At 42.9% G+C, this 24,821-nt stretch overlaps 1 protein-coding gene across 1 annotated transcript in view; it reads left to right on the top strand.

Moving 5' to 3' along the window:
* LOC132823334 (dedicator of cytokinesis protein 2-like) overlaps positions 1–24,821 on the top strand; it is a 717,727-nt gene that overhangs the window by 173,627 nt on the left and 519,279 nt on the right. Inside the window, exons 15-19 of the mRNA XM_060837030.1 lie at positions 2,468–2,566; positions 10,750–10,822; positions 14,105–14,208; positions 16,733–16,919; positions 20,146–20,243. Coding sequence (XP_060693013.1) covers positions 2,468–2,566; positions 10,750–10,822; positions 14,105–14,208; positions 16,733–16,919; positions 20,146–20,243 — 561 coding nt within the window. The remainder of the gene's footprint in view (positions 1–2,467; positions 2,567–10,749; positions 10,823–14,104; positions 14,209–16,732; positions 16,920–20,145; positions 20,244–24,821) is intronic.

The following is a 24,821-nucleotide window of genomic DNA, read 5'->3' as shown; positions in this document are numbered from 1 at the left end:
AACAGCCAACACACGCAGCGATTAATTTGGACAGGATTCTATTGATTTTGTTGTATACAGTCTTTCTTGTTCAATGAATATTCACATCTCGCTTCACTGTTTATCCATTGTTAGTTTTATACACCCCACCAGGACAGTCATTATGAAAGCAAATTAAGTAATAGTCTTGCTTCTTTCACTCCAAGATCGGAGGAGGGCACCAATAATTGGGGAATTTGGATAAAGATATCACTAACAGGGATGGAAGCAAAATAACAGTGAAAATATGGAAGACACCATTTTATGGGCCATTGGATAAGGGCATTGATGGAGAGGGGTTGGTAAAGGTGCCAATATATTGGGGAATTTTGCAGAAGACATCAGTAAATGGAGCATTTGGTGGAAAACATCAATAAATGTATCATTTTTTTTGGAAAAGCAAAACAAGGGCAACTTGGTATTACTTTAACAATGTGAAGTATTAGACAAGGCAAGTCAACATCATGTAATTTCTGCATAGAACCTTCCAGGACTAGGAGTGGTAGATCTACAAAATAGTGATAGATATATCCAATAAGCAACTCAAGAGAAACTTCTTAGGATTGGTGAGAACGTAGAACATGCTACAATGAAGCATAGCTAAGGGAAAAGTTTAACTAATCATTTGGGAGCCATTTAGAATGGCACACAAAAGGGAACACACCAAAAGAATAGATTGTGTGTGAAGTAGACAAATGTGGAGGATCACATATGAATCACAAATTCTTTCATTGATCTTTTGGGCCAAATGGTCTGATTCAGTTACGTATGGAGGGGATTATTGGATAGCTTCAAACAATGGAGTAAAACAGATGTGGCACCATATTGAGGAAAGTTGGCAAAGGGAACCAATTGATGGGACAGTTGGGAACAGATAATACTAATGGGGAGAGAGCAGGTTTAAAATCGGAGAGGCAGCAGTAGGTGGAAGACACCATTTTATGGGGCAATTGGATAAGGGTAGTACTAATGGGGTGGGGGAAAATGGGGTAAAGAGGGGAGGACTGTGTCATTTTGACCATTTTGCGGGGTAAACCCTTCTGCTTCTTTAAAATGTATCAAGATGAGCTCACCTTCATGTAACAGCCCAGAGATGCCAAGTCTTACTTCAGACAGTCCAGTCTCCCATTGATCCAACCAATCAAGTGCAGGATTCCATTTGGACTTAATTGTCTATCATTTTACTCAAATATAGGGGATTAACGGGATGATCTAACTAATGTTTTTAAAATATTGCAAGGATTCTACGAGGCCATAACAGAAACCTGTTACCACTGGTGGTGGTACCAAGAAGGAGAGACCACTAAAACTTGAGCTACAATTTTAGGAACAAAATTGGGAAGCCCTTTCCACACAAATGGTGGCAGAACTCTGGGATTTCCTTCCACTAGAAGTTTTAATTCAGCCAGAAGACCCCTCCTGATGTATCTGTGTTGCCTCTGAGAAGATTGAAGTGCAAGGAATTAAAGTGGGAGTAAGATCCGTCCAGTCCTGGAGATCGTCATTGAGTCATAAAGCTGTACGGCGCAGAGACAGACCCTTTGGTTCAACTTGTCCATGCTGACCAGCTATCCTAAACTAATCTGGTCCCATCTGCCAGCATTTAGCCTATATCACTCCAAAGGCCTCACTTCAAGGCCACATCAGGGCTCCTGGATATCGCAACCTTAATCCTTCGAAGGATGAGCAGTGAATGATGTACTTGAGCATCGCTGAACACAGCGTGGCCGAGCAGTGAGATCCTCAGGGAAGAGAATGACTGTACTGGCCAAGGTGGGTAGGTGAGGGACAAAGAGAATTGGATGAATTGTAGACCGTTCAAGAGCTATTGAATAAGTCCATGATACACACTGATTGTCACTATTCGGTGCTATTGAACTGTGGTGCTGTTTCATGATCAGAAGGATGTTGTGAAACTTGAAAGAGTTCAGAAAAAAATTACAAGGATGTTGCTAGGGTTGGAGGATTTGAGCGACAAGGAGAGGCTGAACAGGCTGGAGTTGTTTTCCCTGGAGGGGTGATCTTATAGAGGTTTACAAAATCCTGAGGGGCATGGAGAGGGTAAATAGGCAAAGTCTTTTCCCTGGGATAGGGGAGTCCAGAACTATATGGCATAGGTTTAGAGTGAGAGGGGAAAGATATAGAAGAGGCTTAAGGGACAATCTTTCAAGCAGAGGTGGTGCGGGTGTGGAATGGGCTGCCAGAGGAAGTGGTGGAGATTAGTACAACTGCAACATTTAAAAGGCTTCTGGATGGGTATATGAATAGGAAGGGTTTGGAGGGATATGGGCCAGGTCCTGGCAGGTGGGACTAGATTGGGTTGGGATATCTGGTCGTCATGGACGAATTGAACCGAAGGGTCTGTTTCCCCTCTGTGAGACTCTGACATTACATATGTACCCTGCAATTCTTTAATCTGCATCATCAAAATTGAATTGTTTTGATACAGAACGCCATTTGCCTGGGTGCAGGAGACAAACCAGTCAGTGAATATCGATCTGTCATCTACTATCAGGTCAAGCAACCCCGTTGGATTGAGACAATAAAGGTCAGTGAAAATAATGAGATATTCCAGTTTTATTTTTCATTTGCAAAATAAAAGTGTAAGTTTATAGACTCAAGAGTGTGGTGCTGGAAAAACAGAGGAGGATAGACTGCATCTGAGGAGCAGGAGAATCGACGTTTCAGGTATAAGCCCTTCATCAGGAATAAGCTGAAAATGTGTTGCTGGTTAAAGCGCAGCAGGTCAGGCAGCATCCAAGGAACAGGAAATTTGACGTTTCGGGCCAGAGCCCTTCGCATCTGCAGACCTCACTTTTTACTCTTCATCAGGAATGAGGCTTGTAGGCCCACAAACCTCATTCCTGATGAAGGGTTTATGGCTGAAATATCCTGCTCCTCAAATGCTGCCTGACCGGCTGTGCTTTTCCAGCACCACACTCTTGACTCTGATCTCCAACGTCTGCAGTCCTCACTTTGTCCTTATATTTATAGGTTGCCTTTCATGATTTCAAGATGGCTTGAAGTATTTCAGAACCAAAGAAGTATATTTGAAGTTTAGACACTTATTATATAAAGGACTGGGGGATACATGGGCTTTAATGAAGTAAATAGAACTGCATTGGCTCATTTTCTCTTTGGAAAACATTTTGGCAATATTGAACGTAAAATCCAAAACAACAACTCTGGTTGTTACTTTGACGATTTCAAATAAGGGAAAACACATTTCCAAGTTGCTTTATGTACTTGCTGACATACAGGAAGCAAATCATACAATCGTAGAAGTCTTACTGTGTGGATTGTCTCAGTATAGGGAACAGATGACATCCGAACAAAACATGTCATGACCTGATTTTCTGAACATGAGAAAGAATGAAAATGTGAATCAGCAGGAGAGCTGTTTTCACTGCTGCTGCGACATAAATGTAAAAGCTTTAGGATTTTAAATGTTGGCAAAATTCTGTATGTAAAGATGCCTCATGATCAACACCAGCAAGATAAGGAAAAACCATGGAATCAGAGTTTCTGACCACGATGTAATGACAATTGTTCTGTCTGACACAAGCCTTGAGTCACACTGAGGAAGTTAGAGAGCCACAAGAGAATAAGTTGCACTTTTACTTGCTTATCATGATATATTGGGAACTCAAGCGTTAAAGATCCACTCTTAAAAGGACTGACTGCAGTATCAATTGCATGACTGTCCTCACAGTAGGGGGTCCTCACAGTTCCTGATGAAGGGCTTATGCTCGAAACGTCGAATTCTCTACTCCTGAGATGCTGCTTGGCCTGCTGTGCTTTGACCAGCAACACATTTGCAGCTCACAGTAGGGGGGCTGGCTGACTCCAAGCGGGCAGAATTCTCTGGAGCCATACGTGCGGATTTCACTTGAAGCCTCAGGCAAAGATGTTTTTCCTCCTTGGACAAGACTAAAAATCACACAACACCAGGTTATAGTCCAACAAGTTTATTTGGAAGCATGCTAGCTTTCGGAGCGACGCTCCTTCATCAGGTGATAGTGGAGGGCTCGATCGTAACACAGAATTTATAGCAAAAATTTGCAGTGTGATGTAACTGAAATTCTACATTAAAAAATTGATTGTCTGTTAAGCCTTTCATCTGTTAGAATACAGTGATAGTTTCACTTCTTTCATGTGTAAATCACAAAACCTTTTTTTAAAAGTTGCATTCTCGGGTTAGCTGTTAGCAATGGTGATAGTTAGACAATATGTTGAAAGTGTTGGTCCCCTGTGTTCTCTGTCTATGACCTGATGTTTAGATTGATTCTAATCTAAAAAGTGAGATAACAGAGTTTTACATAAATTCATGCAGTTTTTGAACTCAGAGTTCTCCATGAATGCATGCAGGTTTTGAGCAAAGTACAATGTAACTCTGCAAGTACAAATTCATCATACAAAATATATATGTGCATGTGGGTGTTTGTCTATCTGTGTGTGTGTGTCTGTCTGGGGTGGGGGTTGTGAGTGTGAGAAAGCGTGTGTATGTATAGTGAGTGCAGAGTGTCTTAAGTCTATGAAGGGGTGCATGTGTGAGTGTGGGAGTGTGTGTGTCTATAAGGGTGTGTGTGGGTGTCTGTGTGCGCGTCTGTGTGTGCCTGTGTCCATGTGTATGTGAGAGTGTGTGTGTGTGTAGGAATATCTGTGTGTGTGTGTAGTGTAATGGTGATCACCTGTAATGTGAAATGAACCCAAGGTCCCAGTTGAGGCCCTCCCTATGGGTACCGAACTTAGTTATCAGCCTCTGCTCGACAACTTTTCCCTGCTGTCTGTCCCGAAGTCCACCTTGGAGGATGGTCACCCGAAAGTCCGAGGCTGAATGTCCTGGACCACTGAAGTGTTCCCCAACTGGGAGGGAACCCTCCTGTCTGTTGATTTTGCGTGGTGCCCATTCATCCGTTGTTGTAGCCTTTGCTCGGTTTCCCCAATGTACCATGCCTCTGGGCATCCTTGCCTGCAACCTATAAGATAGACAACGTTGGCTGAGTCACATGAGTACCTACCATGTACAAGGTGGGAGGTGTTCCCACGCGTAATAGTGGTATCTATGTCCACAATCTGACATGTCTTGCAGCGTCCACTGTGACAGGGTTGTATGGAGTTGTCCTGTCCTGTAGAAACTTGATGTCTGTGTCAATATGTGCAATCTTCTTGGAAATTTGGACAAGACTGATAGCCTTGGCCATAACCTTAATTAACTGCCTCCTGTTCTCATTATCATGCTTCCCCTACCTATTAACATGGACATGCGAATCCAACAATGTGAACAAAACAAAATCCTTCCGTTGAACCCTTATCCATTAACATATAATTGTGAAGAATACGATAACCAGTTCTTGTAAACCATTTGCTATTTGTCACAGGAAGTCAGCAATCACCAGGCATTGTAAAATTGTAATTACCTGTCTTAGACAATGTAACAGCAATCAGCTATGTAACTTGTAGACCTCTGCATTATTCCCATAAAATATACTGCCTTCATGAGTAGAGCAGAGATTCATTGAGGGGTGCCACCGCTAGAAGGCTATGAGATCCTTTTGTTGTCACCCAGAATCTCTCGCCAGCTCTCCAGAAATAAAGCATTTACTTTTAAAATGAAATTTGTGTCCGGAGTTGCAAGTCAAATTCCCACAACACTTGTCCACCTTCATTCACACTTTACAGCTGCAATAATTTCTTTGGTTCTTTCAATATTGTAAAACATTCCAAAGTGTTCCACAATAAACCGAAGGAGTTTTAGAAGGAGTCATGAGGATGAGTGATCAACCAGCTGGACAAAGAGGTAGATTTTGAGGAGTGCCTTTAAAAGGGAGGAAGATGAAAAGACAGAGAGATTTAAGAACTCATTTCTGAGCAACTGAATACACAGCTACAACTGTGGTACAGCGAAAGAAGGACAGAGAACAGTCAAACCCAAACCTGCCTGCCATCACAGCTCCAATCAGATGGCCAGCTGCTCTTCAGACCCAACAGCACTCCCAGTGGCCACTGGTGGAACTCCTGGAGGATTGGGACATATTCTGTCGAGGCCTTAGAATGGGATGGGTGGAGGGATATCAAACAGAGCCACTTAAAGGAAGGAGGTTGATCTGAAGACAGTGGATTATCTCCAAATGAGGAGGGCCTTTGCTGCTGAGGTGGAGGGCTCCTCAACTGGGCACAGGCACTTGAATAGGTGGCCTTCGCCATCCATTACAGTGTTGCCAGTGCAAGGATTTTACGTGCCTCATAACTGGCAACCTAACTTCAACTCTGCCCCCCAGCTAATTGGGGAGAGTTGTAGGATCTCCCACATCCTATGTCTCCTCGTCTGCATCCCAGCTGATCTTGAGGGGAGGTTTGGCAAATAAGATTGGTATTAAATTGGACCCACGTATTAAAAGGTAAGAAGGTTCTGCTAAACATTTATAAATGACAGGTGAGGTCTAAGGCTGCAGATTTGTTCCCACTTTTGGAAGGACACCAACATGGTGTGCTACCACATAGTCAAAGAATCTGGTGAAGCTATGATCGATCTCCTCAGACCATCGAGCAGAATATAGGCAAGTCAATAAGTCAGTAGAAAAATTGCAGGGCTCCAGCACAAAAAAAAACAAGGAGGGGAACAGAGCAGATTGCTCATTCAAAAAGTCAATGATGGGCTGAATGGCCACTCCCTGGGTTGTGAAATTCAGTGATTCCGTATCCACAGAGGTTGGCTAAGGACATGATGAACTGGACCATATTCAATTAGCAGGCTCAGGAACACTTTCTGATGTGCAGTGACTTTGAGGGGACTTCCAGGTTTGCCTATTGAACCATGGCCCAGGAAGAGTAATTGTGTTTGAGTTGGGATGGGATTCACTTCACCTTTCAAGAATTGTCACAGAGGTAACCAATAACTGCCAATGCCAGTTCATTGCTCAGCTATTTATCACTGTTAGGCTGTAAAATTCTCCACGTATTAATACAGTTTGAGCTATCACGCTGACTGCAGTTCTGCAAGAAAGAAAATTACCATTGCAAAGTGCGTACCTGCAGGAGAAAAATCAATAATTAATCACGAAAAGTGCAAGTAAAGCAATTGTATGTTAAATGTTTTGATTTTATTTTCCATACTGGTTGCTGGCAGACCCAGGAAGTGTGTGTGTGTGTGTGTGCGCGTGCGCGCGCGCGCTCGCGGTCACATATTCATGATGAACCTTGGCCACTTTGGCCCTGGTTCATAATTTCATCTCGCACAAAATTAACATTGACGCTAACTTCATTGAACGTGCCAACCTTCGTTTGAACTGTACTAGGTTTAAAGCTGTCAATGTGAAGACTCAGCCTCTCTGTAATTAATGATTACATCATTAAATGACAACTACTGCTGCATCTCAATAATCAGTACATTCCTTTCCCTTCTATTTACTCTGTCCTCCTCCTTATTTTATTGTGAGTGTATTGTTAGTACCCTTCACACAATCCAGTGCATTTGAGTTGCCATGGCGATGATCACCTTGCTAAATGATGTGGGTGACCACTGCTTGTGGAACCTAGCACAGGTCCCACCATGCTCTGTTCTGATCTTGGAGCAGCTGGCAAATCAGTTGACCTTAGTACTTTGGGTCAACGAGAGGCAGAAGCAGTCAGGAAAGTTCCAGCTGATGATTCCCCTTGAGCAAGAGAGATGGTAGAATCGTGGTAATTTCATTTGACTGATAATCCGACGTGATATAGGCTGATGTCCTGGAGAGAGGGCTTCAACATCCATGATAACAGCTTCTGAGATGTAAGTTCAAATTAATAACATTTGCAATGGAAAGCTGGTCTCAGTAATGGTCGTTGTGAAGCTACCATTGAATTACAGTAACCCCATTATCCTCCTAGTTTGTTTACATCCTTCCTGCAGGAAATCTGCCGCCCTTACCCGGTCTGGCTTGCATGTGACTCCAGACCCATAACAATACTGTTGTCTATCAGCTGCCCTCTGAAATGGCCTAGCAATTCACTAAGTTCAAGGGAAATTAGGGAGCAGCAAAAAACGTTGGACTTCAAGGAAGGCAGATGTCATGTAAAAGTTCTGATGAAGAGTCACCTAGACTTGAAATGTTTGTTTGCTCTCTCTCCTCGGGTGCTGCCTGACCTGCTGTGATTTCAAGCATATTTTGCCTTTGCTACAGATTCCAGCATCTGCAGTAATTTGCTTCTATAAAAAGCTTCCTCTAAATAGAGAAGCAATTTCATATGGAAAAATACATCTGGGCAGGCACAGGGTAGGGAAGTTCTGATTTGGCATACTGAAATTGGAAGGGCCAGTGGTTATTATTGGGCACTTTACTCTGGTGTTGCTTACCTTTGGTACAAAGTGGCAAAATTGAAAAAGAAAATTCCCGGAACTAACCTCCTTGAGTCAAAGCAAGATTCCTGCGCAAAAATGGACTGTTCTTCTTTATAATGAGGCAACTTTCATTCCATCATCTCTTAGCTGCGCAAAAATGCCAGTTTTTATTATATTTAATCAACATCGCAGATTTCACAATTGATCCCAAGATATGTAAATGTGATGATTACTTAAGCTGGTCAGGTGCTGAGGATTAACTCACTTCTGCCTCCCCAATGCCTGTCTACCAACCATAAGGTACGAGTCAGGTGTATGATGGCATATGGACCACTTAACTGGATGAGTGCAGCTCAAATAACACTCAAGGAACTTAAAAACTTCTAACACAAAGCCATCCATTGGATCGGCATCTCATCCATCACTTTTGGCATTCCCCTGCTCCGCCACTGACTCACAGTGGTAGCAGTGTGTACCATCTTCAAAGTTGTCAAGACAAATACCTTATTTGTTAAGATGTCAGTGGTACATACTCTACCACTGTAAGAATGGAAAATGGTGGTGCTGGAAAAGCACAGCATGTTAGGCAGCATCCGAGGAGCAGGAGAGTCGATGTTGCAGCATACTCCCTTCGACAGGAATTGACTCTGACTCTCCAGCATCTGCAGTCCTCACTTCCTCCATCTACCCCTGTAAGCCTGTTCCTACATGGAACAGGGCATTTTAGGCCTGGTGACAGAGGGATTTGAGTTACACAAGCAAGTAGAAATTCCCGCTGATTTTCTATTCTGCTGTACAGATCTCCGACAGTGATGTCTGCCTGGTCAAAGCATTGGCACAGCAATCTGTGTACATGGTAACCCCTGGGCAGCTGCGCAGCCTTGCAATGTAGGGAGAAGGGCCAAATGGTGCTAACGGTGTCTTTGAAATTTCACTATTTGGACCCTGAAATGACTTTGGTTATCTCCAATCCTACTTTCTCATCATTTAGAGAGGACTTTGCGATGTGATATCTGGGATCTGGAGTCATTTCTTTGGAAATGTAGATCTGTTCTGTTCCTGATGATCTATCATAGATTGAATTACAGCTGGGTTTGCTACCTTCAACTGGGCATTCATTCTTGATGAGGTGACACTTGTGTTAGCTCCCATAGCATAAGAGACTTGAAAGGGTTCAGAAAGGATTTACAAGGATGTTGCCAGGGTTGAAGGATTTGAGCGATAAGGAGAGGCTGAATAGGCTGGGGCTGTTTTCTCTGGAGGGGTGACCTTATAGAGGTTTATAAATTCCTGAGGGGCATGGAGAGGGTGAATAGATAAGGTCTTTTCCCTGGGGTGGTGGAATCTCGAAACAGAAGGCATAGGTTTGGGGAGTGGGGAAAGATAGCAAAGAGACCTAAGGGACAACTTTTTCACACAGAGGATGGTGCACGTATAGAATGAGCTGCCAGAGGAAGTGGTGAAGGCTGGTACAATTACAGCATTTAACTGGCATCTGGATGGGTATATGAATCGGAAGAGTTTAGAGGAATATAGTCCAAGGGCTGGCAAATGGGACTAGAATAGGTTAGGATATCTGGTTGGCATGGACATGTTGGATCACAGGGTCTGTTTCTGTGCTGTACATCTCTATGATTCTATAAAAAGGCATAGGTAACATAAGTAAGGGTCAATAGGCTGTTATCACAGCTTCAGATATATACATATTTACAATCACAGGCACTTGTGCATCTGGACTAAAGCTAAGAATTTCAGATGTAAAGTAGAGCCTGCTTTTCTCATTGTGTCATGCTGTCAGAGGATTCAACAAAGTGGACAGAGTTTATCCTATCAGATTACATGTTGTGGTTCAGTGATGATACTCTAAGCAAATTTACTAAAGGCATGCTGCATTCCAGTCATGAGACAACACCACACTCTAACCTGACCTATCTTTCTTAGATTCAAAGATTATCTTGTATTCTCTTATGTGGAACAGTATCTACCACAGTTTCACTAGCCTCAAATAATCACAAACATATTATTTAAAGTCACACACGGTGCACTACCTTCTGAAATGCAGCGACCGGTGTCATTTCAGCCAAAACTTAGACTCCGAAGGTCATCCTCGCAGCTGCCTCCTGCTCTACTTTAATTTCACTAGATGTACGGTAGAATTTCTGCTGTAACAGGTGACTGGGTATCTGCTGTACTTTGAACAGATGCAAGCAATTCCTGGCCAGTGAATGAGTTTGAAACAAGACCATTTCATTACCTGGTTCAATTCATAATCTTTAATTAAGAAGTGATGTCCTTGTGATTTTGTGTGTGTGTGTGTGTGTGTGTGTGATTTGAAAACAGGACATTAGAAGTGGCACAGATCGATTACAATGTAGATTTACTGACTGATTCAAATGCTTATGTGTTACCAGGTGGCCATTCCAATGGAAGAAATGCAAAGAATACATTTGAGATTTATGTTTAGGCACAGATCGTCACAAGAGTGTAAGTAACTTGCACTTATATTGCATCTTCCACCCAGAATCCTTCAAAGAGGCACAACTGAATAGAATAAAAATAGTCATTTCCTCATTCTTCACTGCAATATCCTTTTACAATTCTATCCTCATCTCAACTTTCCCTTCTCTGTCCTTTAACCAGAGCTAAATAGGAGTGGGATGTGTTGAGTTTGCGAGGGCAGATACTTTCGCTTACAAAGCAATTGCAGGCAATTAATTAGATAATGATACCCAGAGTAGGGCAGGAAGGGGCAGAATGTATAAGCAAATAGAGTTAACGAGGAAAAAAATGGCAAAACAGCAAAACTAATGGCTCATTGTCAAAGAAACCTCAGAGTGCAGGTTCCCAGTTCCTTGAAAGAGGACTGATAGACAATGCTGAAGATGCCATTTAGTACACTTGCCTTTATTGGTCAGGGCATTGAGAATAGGAATTGGGATATTATGTTTCAGTTGTACAGGACATTGTTTAGGCTACTTTTGGAATACTGCATAGAGTTCTGGTCTCCCTGATTTAGGAAAGATGTTATGAAATTTGCAAGGATTCACAGAAGATTTACATGGATGTGCCAGAGTTGGAGGGTTTGAGCTGTAGAGAAAGGTTAAATAGGTTGGGGCTATTTTCCCTGGAGTATCGGAGGCTGAAGGGTGACCTTATAGAGGTTTCTAATAGTATGAGGGGTATGGATAGGGTGATTAGCTAAGATCTTTTCCCTGAGGTGGAGGAGCCCAGAACAGAAGGCATAGGTTTTGGGTATGAGGGAAAATGTTTAAAAAGAACATAAGGGTAACTTTCACACTGAGGGTGGTGCGTGTATGGAATGAGCTGCCAGAGGAACTGGTGGAGGCTGGTACAATTGCAACATTTAAAAGGCATCTGGATAAGTACATGAATAGAAAACATCTAGAGGGATAGGGGCTAACTACAGACAAATAAGACTAGGTTAATTTAGGCTATCTGGTCAACCTGAATGAGTTGGACTGAAGTGTATGTTTCTGTGCTATACAACAGTATGATTCTAAATGCATGTAGAATTTAGATCAAAATAAATAAATTATTGGCTCAACTAGGAGTTAATGGGTATGATCTTATAGCCATAATGGAGACACGGCTACAAGGAGATCAAAACTGGGAGTTAAGTACCCAGGAGTCTGTGGATTTTCAAAACAACAGATGAGATTGGAAAGGTTGTGCCATCATGTTGTCAGTGTGAGGTGAAATAATTATGATAAAAGCAATTGTCTTGGATTAGAAGATGTAGAATCCATATGGATGGAAGAGGGGAGAAAAGAGATAAGAGTGGTCTATAGGCCCCCTAACAGCAGCTATATGTTGGGACAGAAAATAAATCAGGAAATAATGAGGGCACCTAAAAAAACGATAGTACATGAATCATGGATGATTTTAACCTTCATGTAAAATAGGAAAATCTAATTGTCAGAGGAAACGATGAGGAGGAGTTCAGAGAGTGCAATCAGGACAGTGTTTAGAACAATATATTGTGGATCCAATTGGAGATCTTGCTATTTTTGATCTGATAATATGCAATGAGGCACGTTTGATAAATTATCCCCAACTGAAAAGATTCTCTAGGGAACAGTGAAGATTACATGATAGAATTTAGCATGCAGTTTGTGAATAAAAAACATGATTTACAACTAAGTGCGTTCAGCTTAAAGAAAGGGTGGTTGCATAGGGATGAGGGCAGACATGGCTGGAGGGAACTCGGAAAGGAGTTTAGTGGAAATTGTAGGTGTTTAAGAAAATAATGCATAACCATCAGCAATGACATAACCCAATGAAAGAGAAGAATTCTCAGAAGGAATAGAAGATTAGAAGAATTGACTATTGTTTAAATGGAGGGAGTGTGAAGAAAGCTGCAGGACAGAGGGATTTGGGAGTCTTTATGCATCAATCACAAAATGCAGCATCCAAGTTCAGTGGGAAAGAGGAAAAGCAAACATAGTACTGCTCTTTATTTCAAAGGGCAGAGAGTATAAAAATATGGAAGTCTTGCTTAAACTATACAGGGCGGCATGGTGGCTCAGTGGTTAGCACTGCTGCCTCACAGCACCGGGGTCCCAGGTTCGGTTCCAGCCTTGGGTGACTGCCTGTGTGGAGTTTGCATGTTCTCCCCGCGTCTGCGTGGGTTTCCTCTGGGTGATCAGATTCCCTCCCACGGTCCAAAGCTGTGTGGGTCAGGTGGATTGGCTATGCTAAATTGCCCATAGTATTAGGTGCATTAGTAAGAGGGAAATGGGTCTGGGTGGGTTACTCTTCGGAGGGTCGGTGTGGACTGGTTGGGCTGAAGGGCCTATTTCTGCACTGTAGGGAATCTAATCTATACGAGACACTTAATAAGACCACATCTGGAATACTGTGGGCAGTTTATTTCCCTTATCTTGGGAAATATATGCTGGCATTGAAGACTGTCCACAGAACAGGGAGTGGCACGATGGCTCAGTGGTTAGCACTGCTGCCTCACCAGCTCCAGCCTCGAGTGACTGTCTGTGTGGAGTTTGCATATTCTCCCTGTGTCTGTGTGGGTTTCCTCCCACTATCTGAAGATATGCAGGGTCGGTGCTAAATTGTCTCATAGTGCTCATGGGTGTGTTGGTTAGGTGCGTTAGTCAGGAGTAAATATAGGGTAGGGGCAATGGGTCTGGGTGGGTTACTCTTCAAAGGATTGGTGTGGTCTTGTTGGGCCAAAGGGTCTGATTCCACACTGTAGGAATTCTAACATGCATTAGATCGCTTCGAAGTAGGAAGGGTTTTTTATATGAAGGGAGGTTGAGTAGATTGGGCCTGTACTCATTAGCATTTAGAAGAAGATATTGTTGAGACAAGTAAGATTCTTGGGGAGCTTGACAGGGTCAACGCTGTGAGGTTGTTTTGTCATGAGGGAAAGTCAAGGACCAAAGAACATAAACTCAGAAAGAGTTGCCCATTTCAGACAAAGATGAACAGGACTTTCTTCTCTGAGGTTAGCAAACCTATGAAAATCTTTACTGAAGCAGCCTGTTGTGGATGAGTTATTAAGTACATTCAAGGTTGAGATGGACAGATAATCCGTCAGGAAATCCAGGTTATGCAGAAAAGTGAAGTTGAAGATTATCGGATCAGCCATGATCTAATTGAATGGTGGGACTGACTTGATGGGACGAATGGCCTCCTTCTGCTCCAGTGTCTTGTGATCTGATGGTGTTGTTCCCTCTCTTCCAAACAACCCTTGATCTAACTAGCTTTATTGCCTTTTGTAATTTGCAGCGAAAGACAAGAGTGAAAAGAATTTTGCAATGGCATTTGTGAGGCTGATGAAAGAGGATGGCACGACACTGCAAGATGGTGCTCACGAACTGCTCGTGTACAAGGTACGTGACCTTGTATTCACAATTATCGATCACACACTGGATCCTGACAGTCGTTTATTGTCTGTTTGTTGCATAGAATTGGGAATACCACCCGAAGTGCTGAATGATATCATTATTCAATTCATCGCTTCATATCATATTTCTCTTCAACAAACTGAGATCATTGATACTTGGTCACGCAAATCCATTCATTCATAGTACTTAGCATCAGCAATCCCAGGTTATGGTGTGACACAAATTGGCAACTTCTAAATCTCCCAAGATTTACAAGGATGTTGCCAGGGTTGGATGGTTTGAGCTACAGGGAGAGGAGGAATAGACTGGGGCTGTTTTCCCTGGAGCGTCAGAGGCTGAGGGGTGACCATATAATGGATTATAAGGTCCTGGATAGAGTAAATAAATAAGGTCTTTTCCCCAGGTTAGGGGAGTCCAAAACTGGAGGGCATAGGTTTATAATGAAAGGGGAAAGATTTAAAAGGGAACTGAGGGACAACTTTTTCACACAGAGGTTGATGCATGGATAGAATGAGCTGCTAGAGGAAGTGGTGGTGGCTGGTACAATTACATGTAAAAGGCATCTGAATGGCTGTATGAATAGGAAGGGTTTGGAGGGAGAGGGGCCAAATGCTCGTAAATGGGACAGATTAATTTAGGATACCTGGTCAGCATGGACAGTTGGAGTAAAGGGTCTGTTTACATGTTGTACATTTCCATGTCTCTATGACACTAATATACCTAAGCAACAATTGAAAATATTCTGCACCCCAGAAGAACAATCTTTATGGAATCACAGTTTTAGTTTCAAATTAGGCGCCTATAAGCATTGGAGAATAAATTTGAGACTTCTTTTTTGAATAAATTCTGATGAGTGGGTAACACTGGAACGGCCACATTTATTATGCAATCTAGTTTCTTCAGAAGGGGTGCCTGTCTCACAGTGGTGGTAGTACCTTGCTAGTATTAAGTAGGGGATTCAAAGATACTGAACCAGAAATAATGAAAGAATGCTAACGCATGTTCATCTAAAGCCTATCACAACATATAAATACATGTTAAGTGACACACTTCACTTTTAGGTTCGAACCCTGAGGATCTCTCAGTCAGACTTCTTATTAAAGAAACGACCTTAGTGTCAGTCCTGTATTCAAAACTTCGAGTCAATTTAGCAATTTGATGCAGGGGTGGGCCAAATGATCAGATGACCATTACCTCATTGAGGGGTAGAGAAGACTCGATTGGCCCAATAGCCTACTGCCGCTCCAGAAATCTTAATGTAATGTACAGTGTGCCAGCTCTCCTGGTTAGTAATAATATGGTTGACCTGATTGTGGGCTCACTCTACTTTCCTGCCTACCCCTGTAAACTTTGCCACCCTCGTCAATCAATAATTAATCCCTATCCCCTCCTCCCACTATGTTTTCTCTGCTGTTGGTCACTCTATTCTAACAGCTGGGTAAAACAACTGGGGAACAAGGGTCTGGATTCTAAGGAAGGGTCACTGGACTCAAACATTAACTCTGCTTTCACTTCCCAGGTGTTGCTAGAGTTTTCCTTAGCGATTTTTGATATTGCTTGTTTCAGATTCTGGATTAGTGGTGCTGGAAGAGCACAGCAGTTCAGGCAACATCCAAGAAGCAGCGAAATTGACGTTTCGGGCAAAAGCCCTTCATCAGGAATAAAGGCAGAGAGCCTGAAGCGTGGAGAGATAAGCTAGAGGAGGATGGGGAGAAAGTAGCATAGAGTACAATGGGTGAGTGGGGGATGGGATGAAGGTGATAGGTCAGGGAGGAGAGGGTGGAGTGGATAGGTGGAAAAGAAGATAGGCAGGTAGGACAAGTCTGGACAAGTCATGGGGACAGTTTCAGATGTCTATTGTCACTGCATTGATATTTCACAACCAATCAAACAATTCTGATTATTTGGACTGGTACAAAGGGAGTTTGCTCTTATCACATCATCCTTATTCTATGGGAGGCACGGTGAATCAATGGTTAGCATTGCTGCCGCATGGCACTAGGGACTCAGGTTTGATTTCCACCTTGGGCGACTCTGTGTGTGGAGTTTGCACATTCTACCCATGTCTATGTGGGTTTCCTCCAAGTGCTCCATTTTCCTCCCACAATCCAAAGATATGCAGGTTAGGTGAATTGGCCAAGCTAAATTGCACACATGTTCAGGGCTGTTCAGAGGTGCATTAGTCTCGGGTAAAAGGTAGGGGAATGGGTCTGGGTGGATTACTCTTTGGAGGGTCGGTGTGGACTCGTTGGGCCAAATGGCCTGTTTCCACACTGTTGGGATTCCATGATTATTCCAGATCCTGCAAAGTTATAATCCTGTCCTTGCATTTTGACAATGATTGAGGATTTAAGGATGACTTAGTCATGTTGAGAAGTAGCAATACTGAGGACTGAAGAGGAATTGGTTTTGTGATATTATTGACAGCCTCATCCTCCGGGTATTTGGAGACCACCTGTATTAAATAAAACTGCTTAACCGCTTTCTCTCTCTTGTTGCCTGCTTACAGGGTGATAGCAAAAAAATGGAAGAAGCCAATATATACACCAAGCTGCCTTCCGCCCGCCCGGCCTCCGAGCTCAAAGGCTACACACTCAGCCGTAGCAACACAACTTTAGGCGGAGGCTTGTCCAGCAGTTCCAGAGATACTTTTGCCATCTCAACCCTGGTGTGCTCCACAAAACTCACACAGAATGGTATGCACTACGGCCAGTTTACTATAGTTCGTACATTGCCCAGACATCCGTAAACAATCCAAGAAAGATAGGATGTTATAATGCTTTTCATTATCTTAAGTTGTGACAAAGAGTACTACGGTTAATTAAGTCCTACTGGGTATCTGGTTATTGTTGTAAATTCACCGGGTGGAATCTACAGGGGATTACTTTTCCTGTACCAACTGCAGTCGGTTGGCACCTTGTTTGCCACTAACCCAACCACCCCACTCAAAGCAGCTGAACGGGATGTCCAGACTCATCTGGGACCAAGTCCATGATGGAGAGCTGCTAGTCAGTGCTTTTGTTGTTTCCAATTATTTTGGATTGTAAAAGAGGAAGATGATTGACTATCACTTCACAGACTGAGGGGCAGCACGGCAGAGAATGATGACTGGCTGGTGGCATAAGCAGATGTATTTCAATAAATGTGAATGGCATTTCGCCAGCATTGTACTGGCAACGTGTATGAAACACGTCAATCTGTTTATTTAAAGTTTCTTAGAAGCACAAACATGTTTTGCTGTGAAGAGTGGGATGCTGTCCATCTTTTTTCTTCTGCCCAGTGGCTTTGAAGGCTGTTTCTGAGTTTCATTCTGAACTTTGGAATTGAACACAATAATGGGGGAGACCCTTCACTCATTATTCTGTGCATTGTTATACATGTCATAGGCATAAGGCCTTCTAACATCTGTGCAATGCTATTTGTAATTACATTACCGTTTCTGCCAACTCTAATTGTAATGCATGAGCATCACAAAAATGATATATTGTAGCAAGAAATGGAGGTTGTTTGGTGTAACTCTAGTTAGCGTCATAGTTATGGATCAGGCCAGACCCCCTCAAGTATGTCATGGGGGTAGCCTAGACCCTAACTTATTCTTATTTTTAAAGGCAGATGTAAAATGTCAGTTCCTGATGCAATGCGATTACTTGACGTTCAGCAAAACATCATTTATTTACACTATTTAAAAATACAACCAATGAAGTTGGAATTTAGAATAATTTAACTCAATTAGACAACTTAACAGAATAACAACAGAAGGAACTATTACTAATTAACTGTTCTAATATAGTAATATCCCATAAACACACCTCTCGGCAAAAAAGCAAATTCAGATACAGATCCTCACATGCAGTTCCCCAATCCAGGAGGAAAAAACATAAAGAGAAAATTCAGAGAAAGTAGCAGCCAGGGGCATTCACTGAAGCTTCCAATTCTGTTGAGGTCCTGATAGCTTCTGATGTTACTGAAAAGCCAAAACCCAGGAATCCTAATAACCACACACATTAAAAAGCCCAAGCATATCTACTCAAGTGATCTTCAATAGCCAGCTCAGACCCTCTGCCTTACGACCTCTCTTTGGACAAGACGACCTCCTAACAGCATCATCACATCAATCTTACTTCTGGGTCAAATGTCTTGTGTTCAAACTCCATCCCAGGAATTGAGCAGATCACCTTCATGCCGTCATGAGCATGACAGAGTGTGATGCTGTAGGAGGAGATCCCTCAGCTGAGAATTTATACTGAACCTTCAACTACCTGTTCAGGTAACTGCAAATGATATCATGGCAATATCTGAAAAAGAGCAGAGGTTCCTAAAGTCTGATCCTTGTATTTTGTTCTCTTACAAATCAGCCACAGTAAATAAATATAGGTTGTCTGCAATAATGTGGACCAATTGCCTCAATTAGGACCAGAAGATGTGGGGACTAAAGTAGACCATTCAGCCCATCAAGTCTGCTTGCAATTCAATGAGACATGGATGATCTGATCATGCCCAAATCTACTTTCTGACTTGTCTTTGATTCCCTTACGGATTAAAAACCTGTCTAACTCAACCTTAAATATATCCAGCCTTGACAGCCCTTCTTCATAAACACTTCCACGGACTCACTGCCCTCTGATAGAAGAAATGTCTCCTCATTCCCCCTCCCCCCATCCCCTGTCTCAAACAAGTGACCACTTATTCTGAGATGATGCCTCTGGTCCTAGCCTCTCCCAAAAGAGTAAACCAACTCTCCACATCTACCCTGACAAATCCCTTCAAGAATCCTGCATGTTTCAATCCCACAATCTTCTAAACTCCAACAAGTACAGATCGAACTTACTCAGCTCGTAAGACAGTCCCTTCACAGCCAACATCAGCAAGTGGACTCTCTCTGGATTGCTGACAATGCCAGTATATTTCTCCCCAGATGAAGGGCCCAAAACTGCCCAAGCAGTCTTCCAGTTGTTGCCCATACAGTCCTGTGTGAGTTTTGGATTAAATCTCCCTGTTTTTTATTGTAACTGACTGCGCTTAAAAGTAATTACTGGTGTGAAATGAATGATGCAATGTGATTAAGTGCAACATGAATTGACTGAATTCTTTTGCAGAGTCTTGTTGTATGATTCAAGAAACCTTTCGCCCCCACACTTGGCTGTTACATAAGAATATATTGAGTTCAACAAAGCTTATGTTATTGCAGAAAATGTTTTAGCCTTTGAGAATTAAGCTGATTTTCTTTAAAGTCATCCATGAATGCGGGCATCACTAATTGGGTAGTGCCCTAATTTCCCAGAGGGCATTGCTGTGTCACTGGAGTCACATGTAGGCCAGACCAGGTAAGAATTTCCTTCTCTAAAGGACATTAGTGAACCAGATGGGTTTTTGTTGACAATCAACCAAAGTTTATACCCCAGATTATTATTGAATTCAAATACTACCATCTGCCATGGCAGGATTCAACCCTGGGTCCCCAGCATATTATCAGGATGTCTGGATTATCAGTCTAGTGATAATACCACTAGGGCACCACCTCTCCTTAATATGTACTGTTTCTCATCCCCTTGAGGCTGCCTGACTTTGCCAAGTGTTTTCCAGCAATTTCTTTATCATGTCAGATTTATCAGCATCTAATCAGTGCTCCCCAAATGTTTTGTCACTGTGGTCCAGTGTTGAGGGAAAATCTTTTGCGACTCCTCATCTAGAACTGAAGAGTGAGGTCCTATTGGAGTGGAGACATTCCTGTTGAAAAGTTGGAGGTCCAATACCAGCCCATGTCAGGCCTACCTGCCTTGGATCTCTCAATCTGAAATGTTTTAGCTTGCAGTGTGACTTGGATGTCCTGACATCCCACTTGGGGAAGCCCTAATCCACAGTGCTTTCCTTAGTGCTTCCATTAAGGAGCGCAGATAATCACTGAGACTCTCTTTTCAACAGTTGGTTTGCTGGGCCTTCTGAAATGGAGAACCAAGCCCGAGCTCTTGCAAGAAAACTTGGAGAAGCTGAAGATAGTTGATGGAGAAGAGGTTGTTAAGGTAAGGTCAATTGTAGCGATTGGTCTGTGCCATCCCCATCTCAGAACATCTCACAAACGCAATGCACGTCGTAAGCACATCATTTTATTCTGCTCTGGTGCCATTCCCCCCCACCCAACCCCTGATGGCCCTGTTCCTGGGAAATTCCTGGGGTATAATGTCCCTCACCGTCAGCAGAACTGAAATCTGAGGAAATATGAGGAACCCATGTTGAATTTAATATAAAAGAATGAACTGCAGATGCTGAAGAGCACGGTGGCTCAGTGGTTAACACTGCTGCCTCACCTCCCCAGGGACCCGGGTTCAATTCCAGTCTTGGGCGACTGTCTGTTGGAGTTTGCACATTCACCCCACTTCTGCGTGAGTTTCCCTGGATGCTCTGGTTTCCTCCCACAGTTCAAAGATGTGTAGGGTAGGTGAATTGGCCATAGTGTTCAGGGATGCATAAGTTAGGTGTACTAGTCAGGGGAAACATAGGGTAGGGGAATGGGTCTGCATGGGTTACTTTTCAGAGGGTCGGTGTGGAGTTTTTGGGCCAAATGGCCTGTTTCCACACTGTAGGGAATCTATGATCTGAACTTGAAAAAAAACAGGAATTGCTGGAGAAACCTAGCAGGTCTGACCGTATCTTTGGAGAGAGAAAGCAGAAGAAGGGTGACTGGGATTTTGTGTGTGAATTTAATGCTTCTGTAGAAGTGGGAGGTAAACATCACATACAATCAGCCTGGAAGATGCTGGGTGGAGACCCATCACTTTTCTGACTTAACCTGACTAATTTAGAGGTAGGAGTTGTTGCCGATAGCTTTTCCCTCTGGACGATATTTGAGATACTTCAGTAGCTACTTAAAGTCCTCGTCCCTCTACTCCTCCTGTTGTACCAACGATGGGAACCTGCTAGGAATGCCTGCGTCCTGGTGGAAGGCGGATAGAACATAGAACAGTACAGCACAGTACGGGCCCTTTAGCTCACAATGTTCTGCTGAGCATTTATCTTAATGTAGGATCAACCTAACCAATACACCCCTCAATTTATTGCTTCCATGTGCTTGTCCAGCAATCACTAAACGTCCCTAATGTCTCTGACTCTACTACCACCATTGGCAGTGCATTCCATGTACCCATTACTCTGTGTGTAAAGAACCGACCTCTGACATTTCCTCTATATCTTCCTCCAAGCACCTTAAAATTTTGACCCCTCATGACAGCCATTTCTGCCCTGGGGAAAAATCTCTGGCTATTTACTCTATTTACCTTGTACACCTCTATCAAGTCACCTCTGTTCCTCCTTCTCTCCTGTGTGAAAAGCCTGAGTTCACTTCACCTCTCTTCATAAGACAAGCCCTCCAGTCCAGGCAGCATCCTGGTAAATCTCCTCTGCACCTTCTCTAAAGCAGTAACATCCTTCCTATAATGAGATAACCAGAACTGGACACAATATTCCCATTGTGGTCTAACCAGGGCTTTATAGAGCTGCAGTAAAACCTCCTAGCTCATAAACTCAATCCCTCTGCTAATGAAAGCCAAAACACAGTACACCTTCTTAACAACCCTACCAACTTGGGTGGCAACTTCGATGGATCCATGTACATGGAACCCAAGATCCTGCTGTTCAATCACACGGCCAAGAATCTTGTCTTTAACCCTGCATTCGCCAAACAAATTTGACCTTCCAAAATGAATCACTTTACATTTATCCAGGGGATATCCCTCATCTGTGGGTAACTCAACAGGGAAATCTGTCAATAACAAGGTGCTTACTTTATAAAATCATGAGGGGCATCAATAAGATAAATAGACAAAGTCTCTTCCCTGGAGTGGGGGAGTCCAGAACTAGAGGGCATAGGTTTAGGGTGAGAGGGGAAAGATATGAAAGAGACCTAAGGGGCAACTTTTTTCATGCAGAGGATGGTACGTGTATGGAATGAGCTGCCAGAGGAAGTGGTGGAGGCTGGTACAATTGCAACATTTAAAAAGCATCTGGATGGGTATATGAATAGGATGGGTTTAGAGGGATACGTGCCAGGTGCTGATAGGACTAGATTAGATTAGGATATCTGGTCGGCATAGACGAGTTGTACTGAAGGGCCTGTTTCTATGCTGGACATCTCTATGACTCTTTGACTCTATGAAGAGCCCCACCATGCCGTTTAACAGACCCCCACCACCACCACCCCCTACACCCAAATTCCTCATTGCAGCCTCCCTGACGAACCTTGGTGTCTCTGTTTTCTCCAGAGTCCCAATATTGATCTCTGCTCTGGATTGATTGCAAATTCAGCAGTGGCCACTATTGTTGATGGCACTGTGGTTGGTTGGCTGTTCCTGGAGGTGGGATATCTGACCTGAAAACAGTGAGGATGCCATTTGCAAGGGAATGATTCCTGTGAAATGCAGGTTGAACAAACTCAGAGCAACTAATGTGTTTGCCATTGAGTCTTCACTTAATGATTCAAGAAGGTACAAGAATCAAAGTGCAGATAGAGGTCTACATTGAGTCCATTGAGTCCACACCAGCCCTCTGAAGAACATTGCACCTGGACCCACACCCACACCCTATCCCTAAGACCACATATTTATCTTGGCTAATCCACATTGCCTGCACATCCCTGGGCACTATGGGGCAAGGGCAAATCAACCTAACTGAAACAACTCCACAGAGGCCAGTATCCCATCACAAAGTCCTCCTTTATTTATATCGATCCAGCCTCCTCAAACCAAGCAGAATCTCTGACACCTCTGTTCAAAGCTGTCAGCCGGAGCTCCCTGACTGGAACAGGTTAATAGCCCCAATCAGGGAACTCTTATTCTGTGAGATCCAACCGGCTGACCTCATTACAATAACTGCACTAACCTGTGCATCCTTGGACTGTGGGAGGAAACCGGAGCACATGGAATAAACCCATGCAGACATACAAACTCCAGACAGACAGTCAGCCATCGCTGGAATTGAACTAGGTTCCTGGCACTGTGCTAACCACTGAAACACCGTGCTGCCCTATAATCTATTGATTCGTGAAAAATGCTCAAGGGACAAATAGTCACTTCCTCTGTCTTAGTCCCTGTCATTTCTCGGAGGCCTGAAGATTGATTTGATAATTTTTGCACTAAAATATTTGAATTATCCAATAATTAAAGTTAAGCCATGCAAGTGACAAGTAGGATTTCAGTGCTAAATCAAAATGAACAGATAATTTGAATTAAACAACTTTGAGTCAAAAATGTGCTGTAATATTACATGGCATGTTTACGGATTGTCAAGACATTTGAGATCAGACTAACTATGAACACTAGAATTAAATGAAGCAAAGACAAAAAAAGCTCAAGACTGAAAAATTACACTATTTTAAATGTTTGTAATAATAAACACATCAGGCAGAAGTTCGTTTTCTGCCTGTCTCCTCAGAAACACGGATTAATACATCATTTTCTTTGCTTTAGACTTGGAACCTCATGTCTGTTGGGTGGTGTCAGATTACATTGATCGATCAGTTTTCAAAAACGAGACTCATTTTTTTTTTCTGAATGCCTTATAAAGCTGCAATATGTCTTAGTTCTTCATTGGAGCTGCAGGTTTCCCTAAGTTTGGAGTTAATTGATTCACTGGCTAAACAGTTGGCTGAACCTTGATGTGACCCAGCATGAACAGCCATTGTTCTCAGCTCTTGCTGAGATAGGGGAAGCATTGGGAGTGCACCACCGGCCAATTGCTGTTCAGGAAATTGCAAAATATATACAAGGAAATTCAGGAGCCATGATTGTGTGAGAACCTTAATCCATGCCTGAATGGGTCGTGAAAACAGATTCCGTGATGACTTTCAAAACAGAACTGGATTTATAATTGAAAGGACAAATATCTATAGGGCTGTGGGATAAAGCAGTCTAGAGTGGAAGGAAATAAATAGTTCTTCAAAGACCTGGCACAGATATCTTGAGCTGAATGGCTGTTCGATTCTATGAACTCTAATTGTTGTCAGCTGCAAATAAAATCATATTGCGGACTACAGATAGATTTGAGTTGATTGATTGTTGTAGCATGTACCTAAGTACAGTGAAAAGTGTTGTGTGAGCAGTACAGGCAGATCATAGCAAACAAGGACATACAGGTCACGGGGTGCTTGGACACAGTGAGGCACACAAGGGTTCAGCTGCAAGGAAGGTGAACAAAGCAATATCAACATTAGATTTGAATTCAAAGAGGTCCATTCAGCAGTCTAATTACAGAGGGGAGGAAGCTGTTAGTGAACCCATTGGTGTGTGAGTTTAAGCTTCTGTGTCTTCTATCTGAGAAGAGATTGGAAGAGAGCATGACCGGAATGGGAGGGGTCTTTGATGTTGACAGCCTTTCCGTGGCACAAAGAAGTATAGATAGGGTCCTATTGCTAATTTCAGTGCATCACATCCTGCAGCGTTTTCCATATATATGAATCACCTTTATTCCCAAATTCCCAATATGTCTTTCCAGGAGCAGAACTCCTGTACCTGGAATACTAGGGCTTCAAATTAGCCACCGAGTTTACTGCAATGTGATTGATTTAAAAGGCTCTCCATCCAAATTACATTTACTCTCAGGTTTCTCTG

Source organism: Hemiscyllium ocellatum, chromosome 16 (genome assembly GCF_020745735.1).
Source record: "Hemiscyllium ocellatum isolate sHemOce1 chromosome 16, sHemOce1.pat.X.cur, whole genome shotgun sequence".
Taxonomy (NCBI): Eukaryota; Metazoa; Chordata; class Chondrichthyes; order Orectolobiformes; family Hemiscylliidae; genus Hemiscyllium; species Hemiscyllium ocellatum.
Note: the sequence above shows the minus strand (reverse complement) of the source record. Positions and strands in the feature narration are given on the sequence as shown.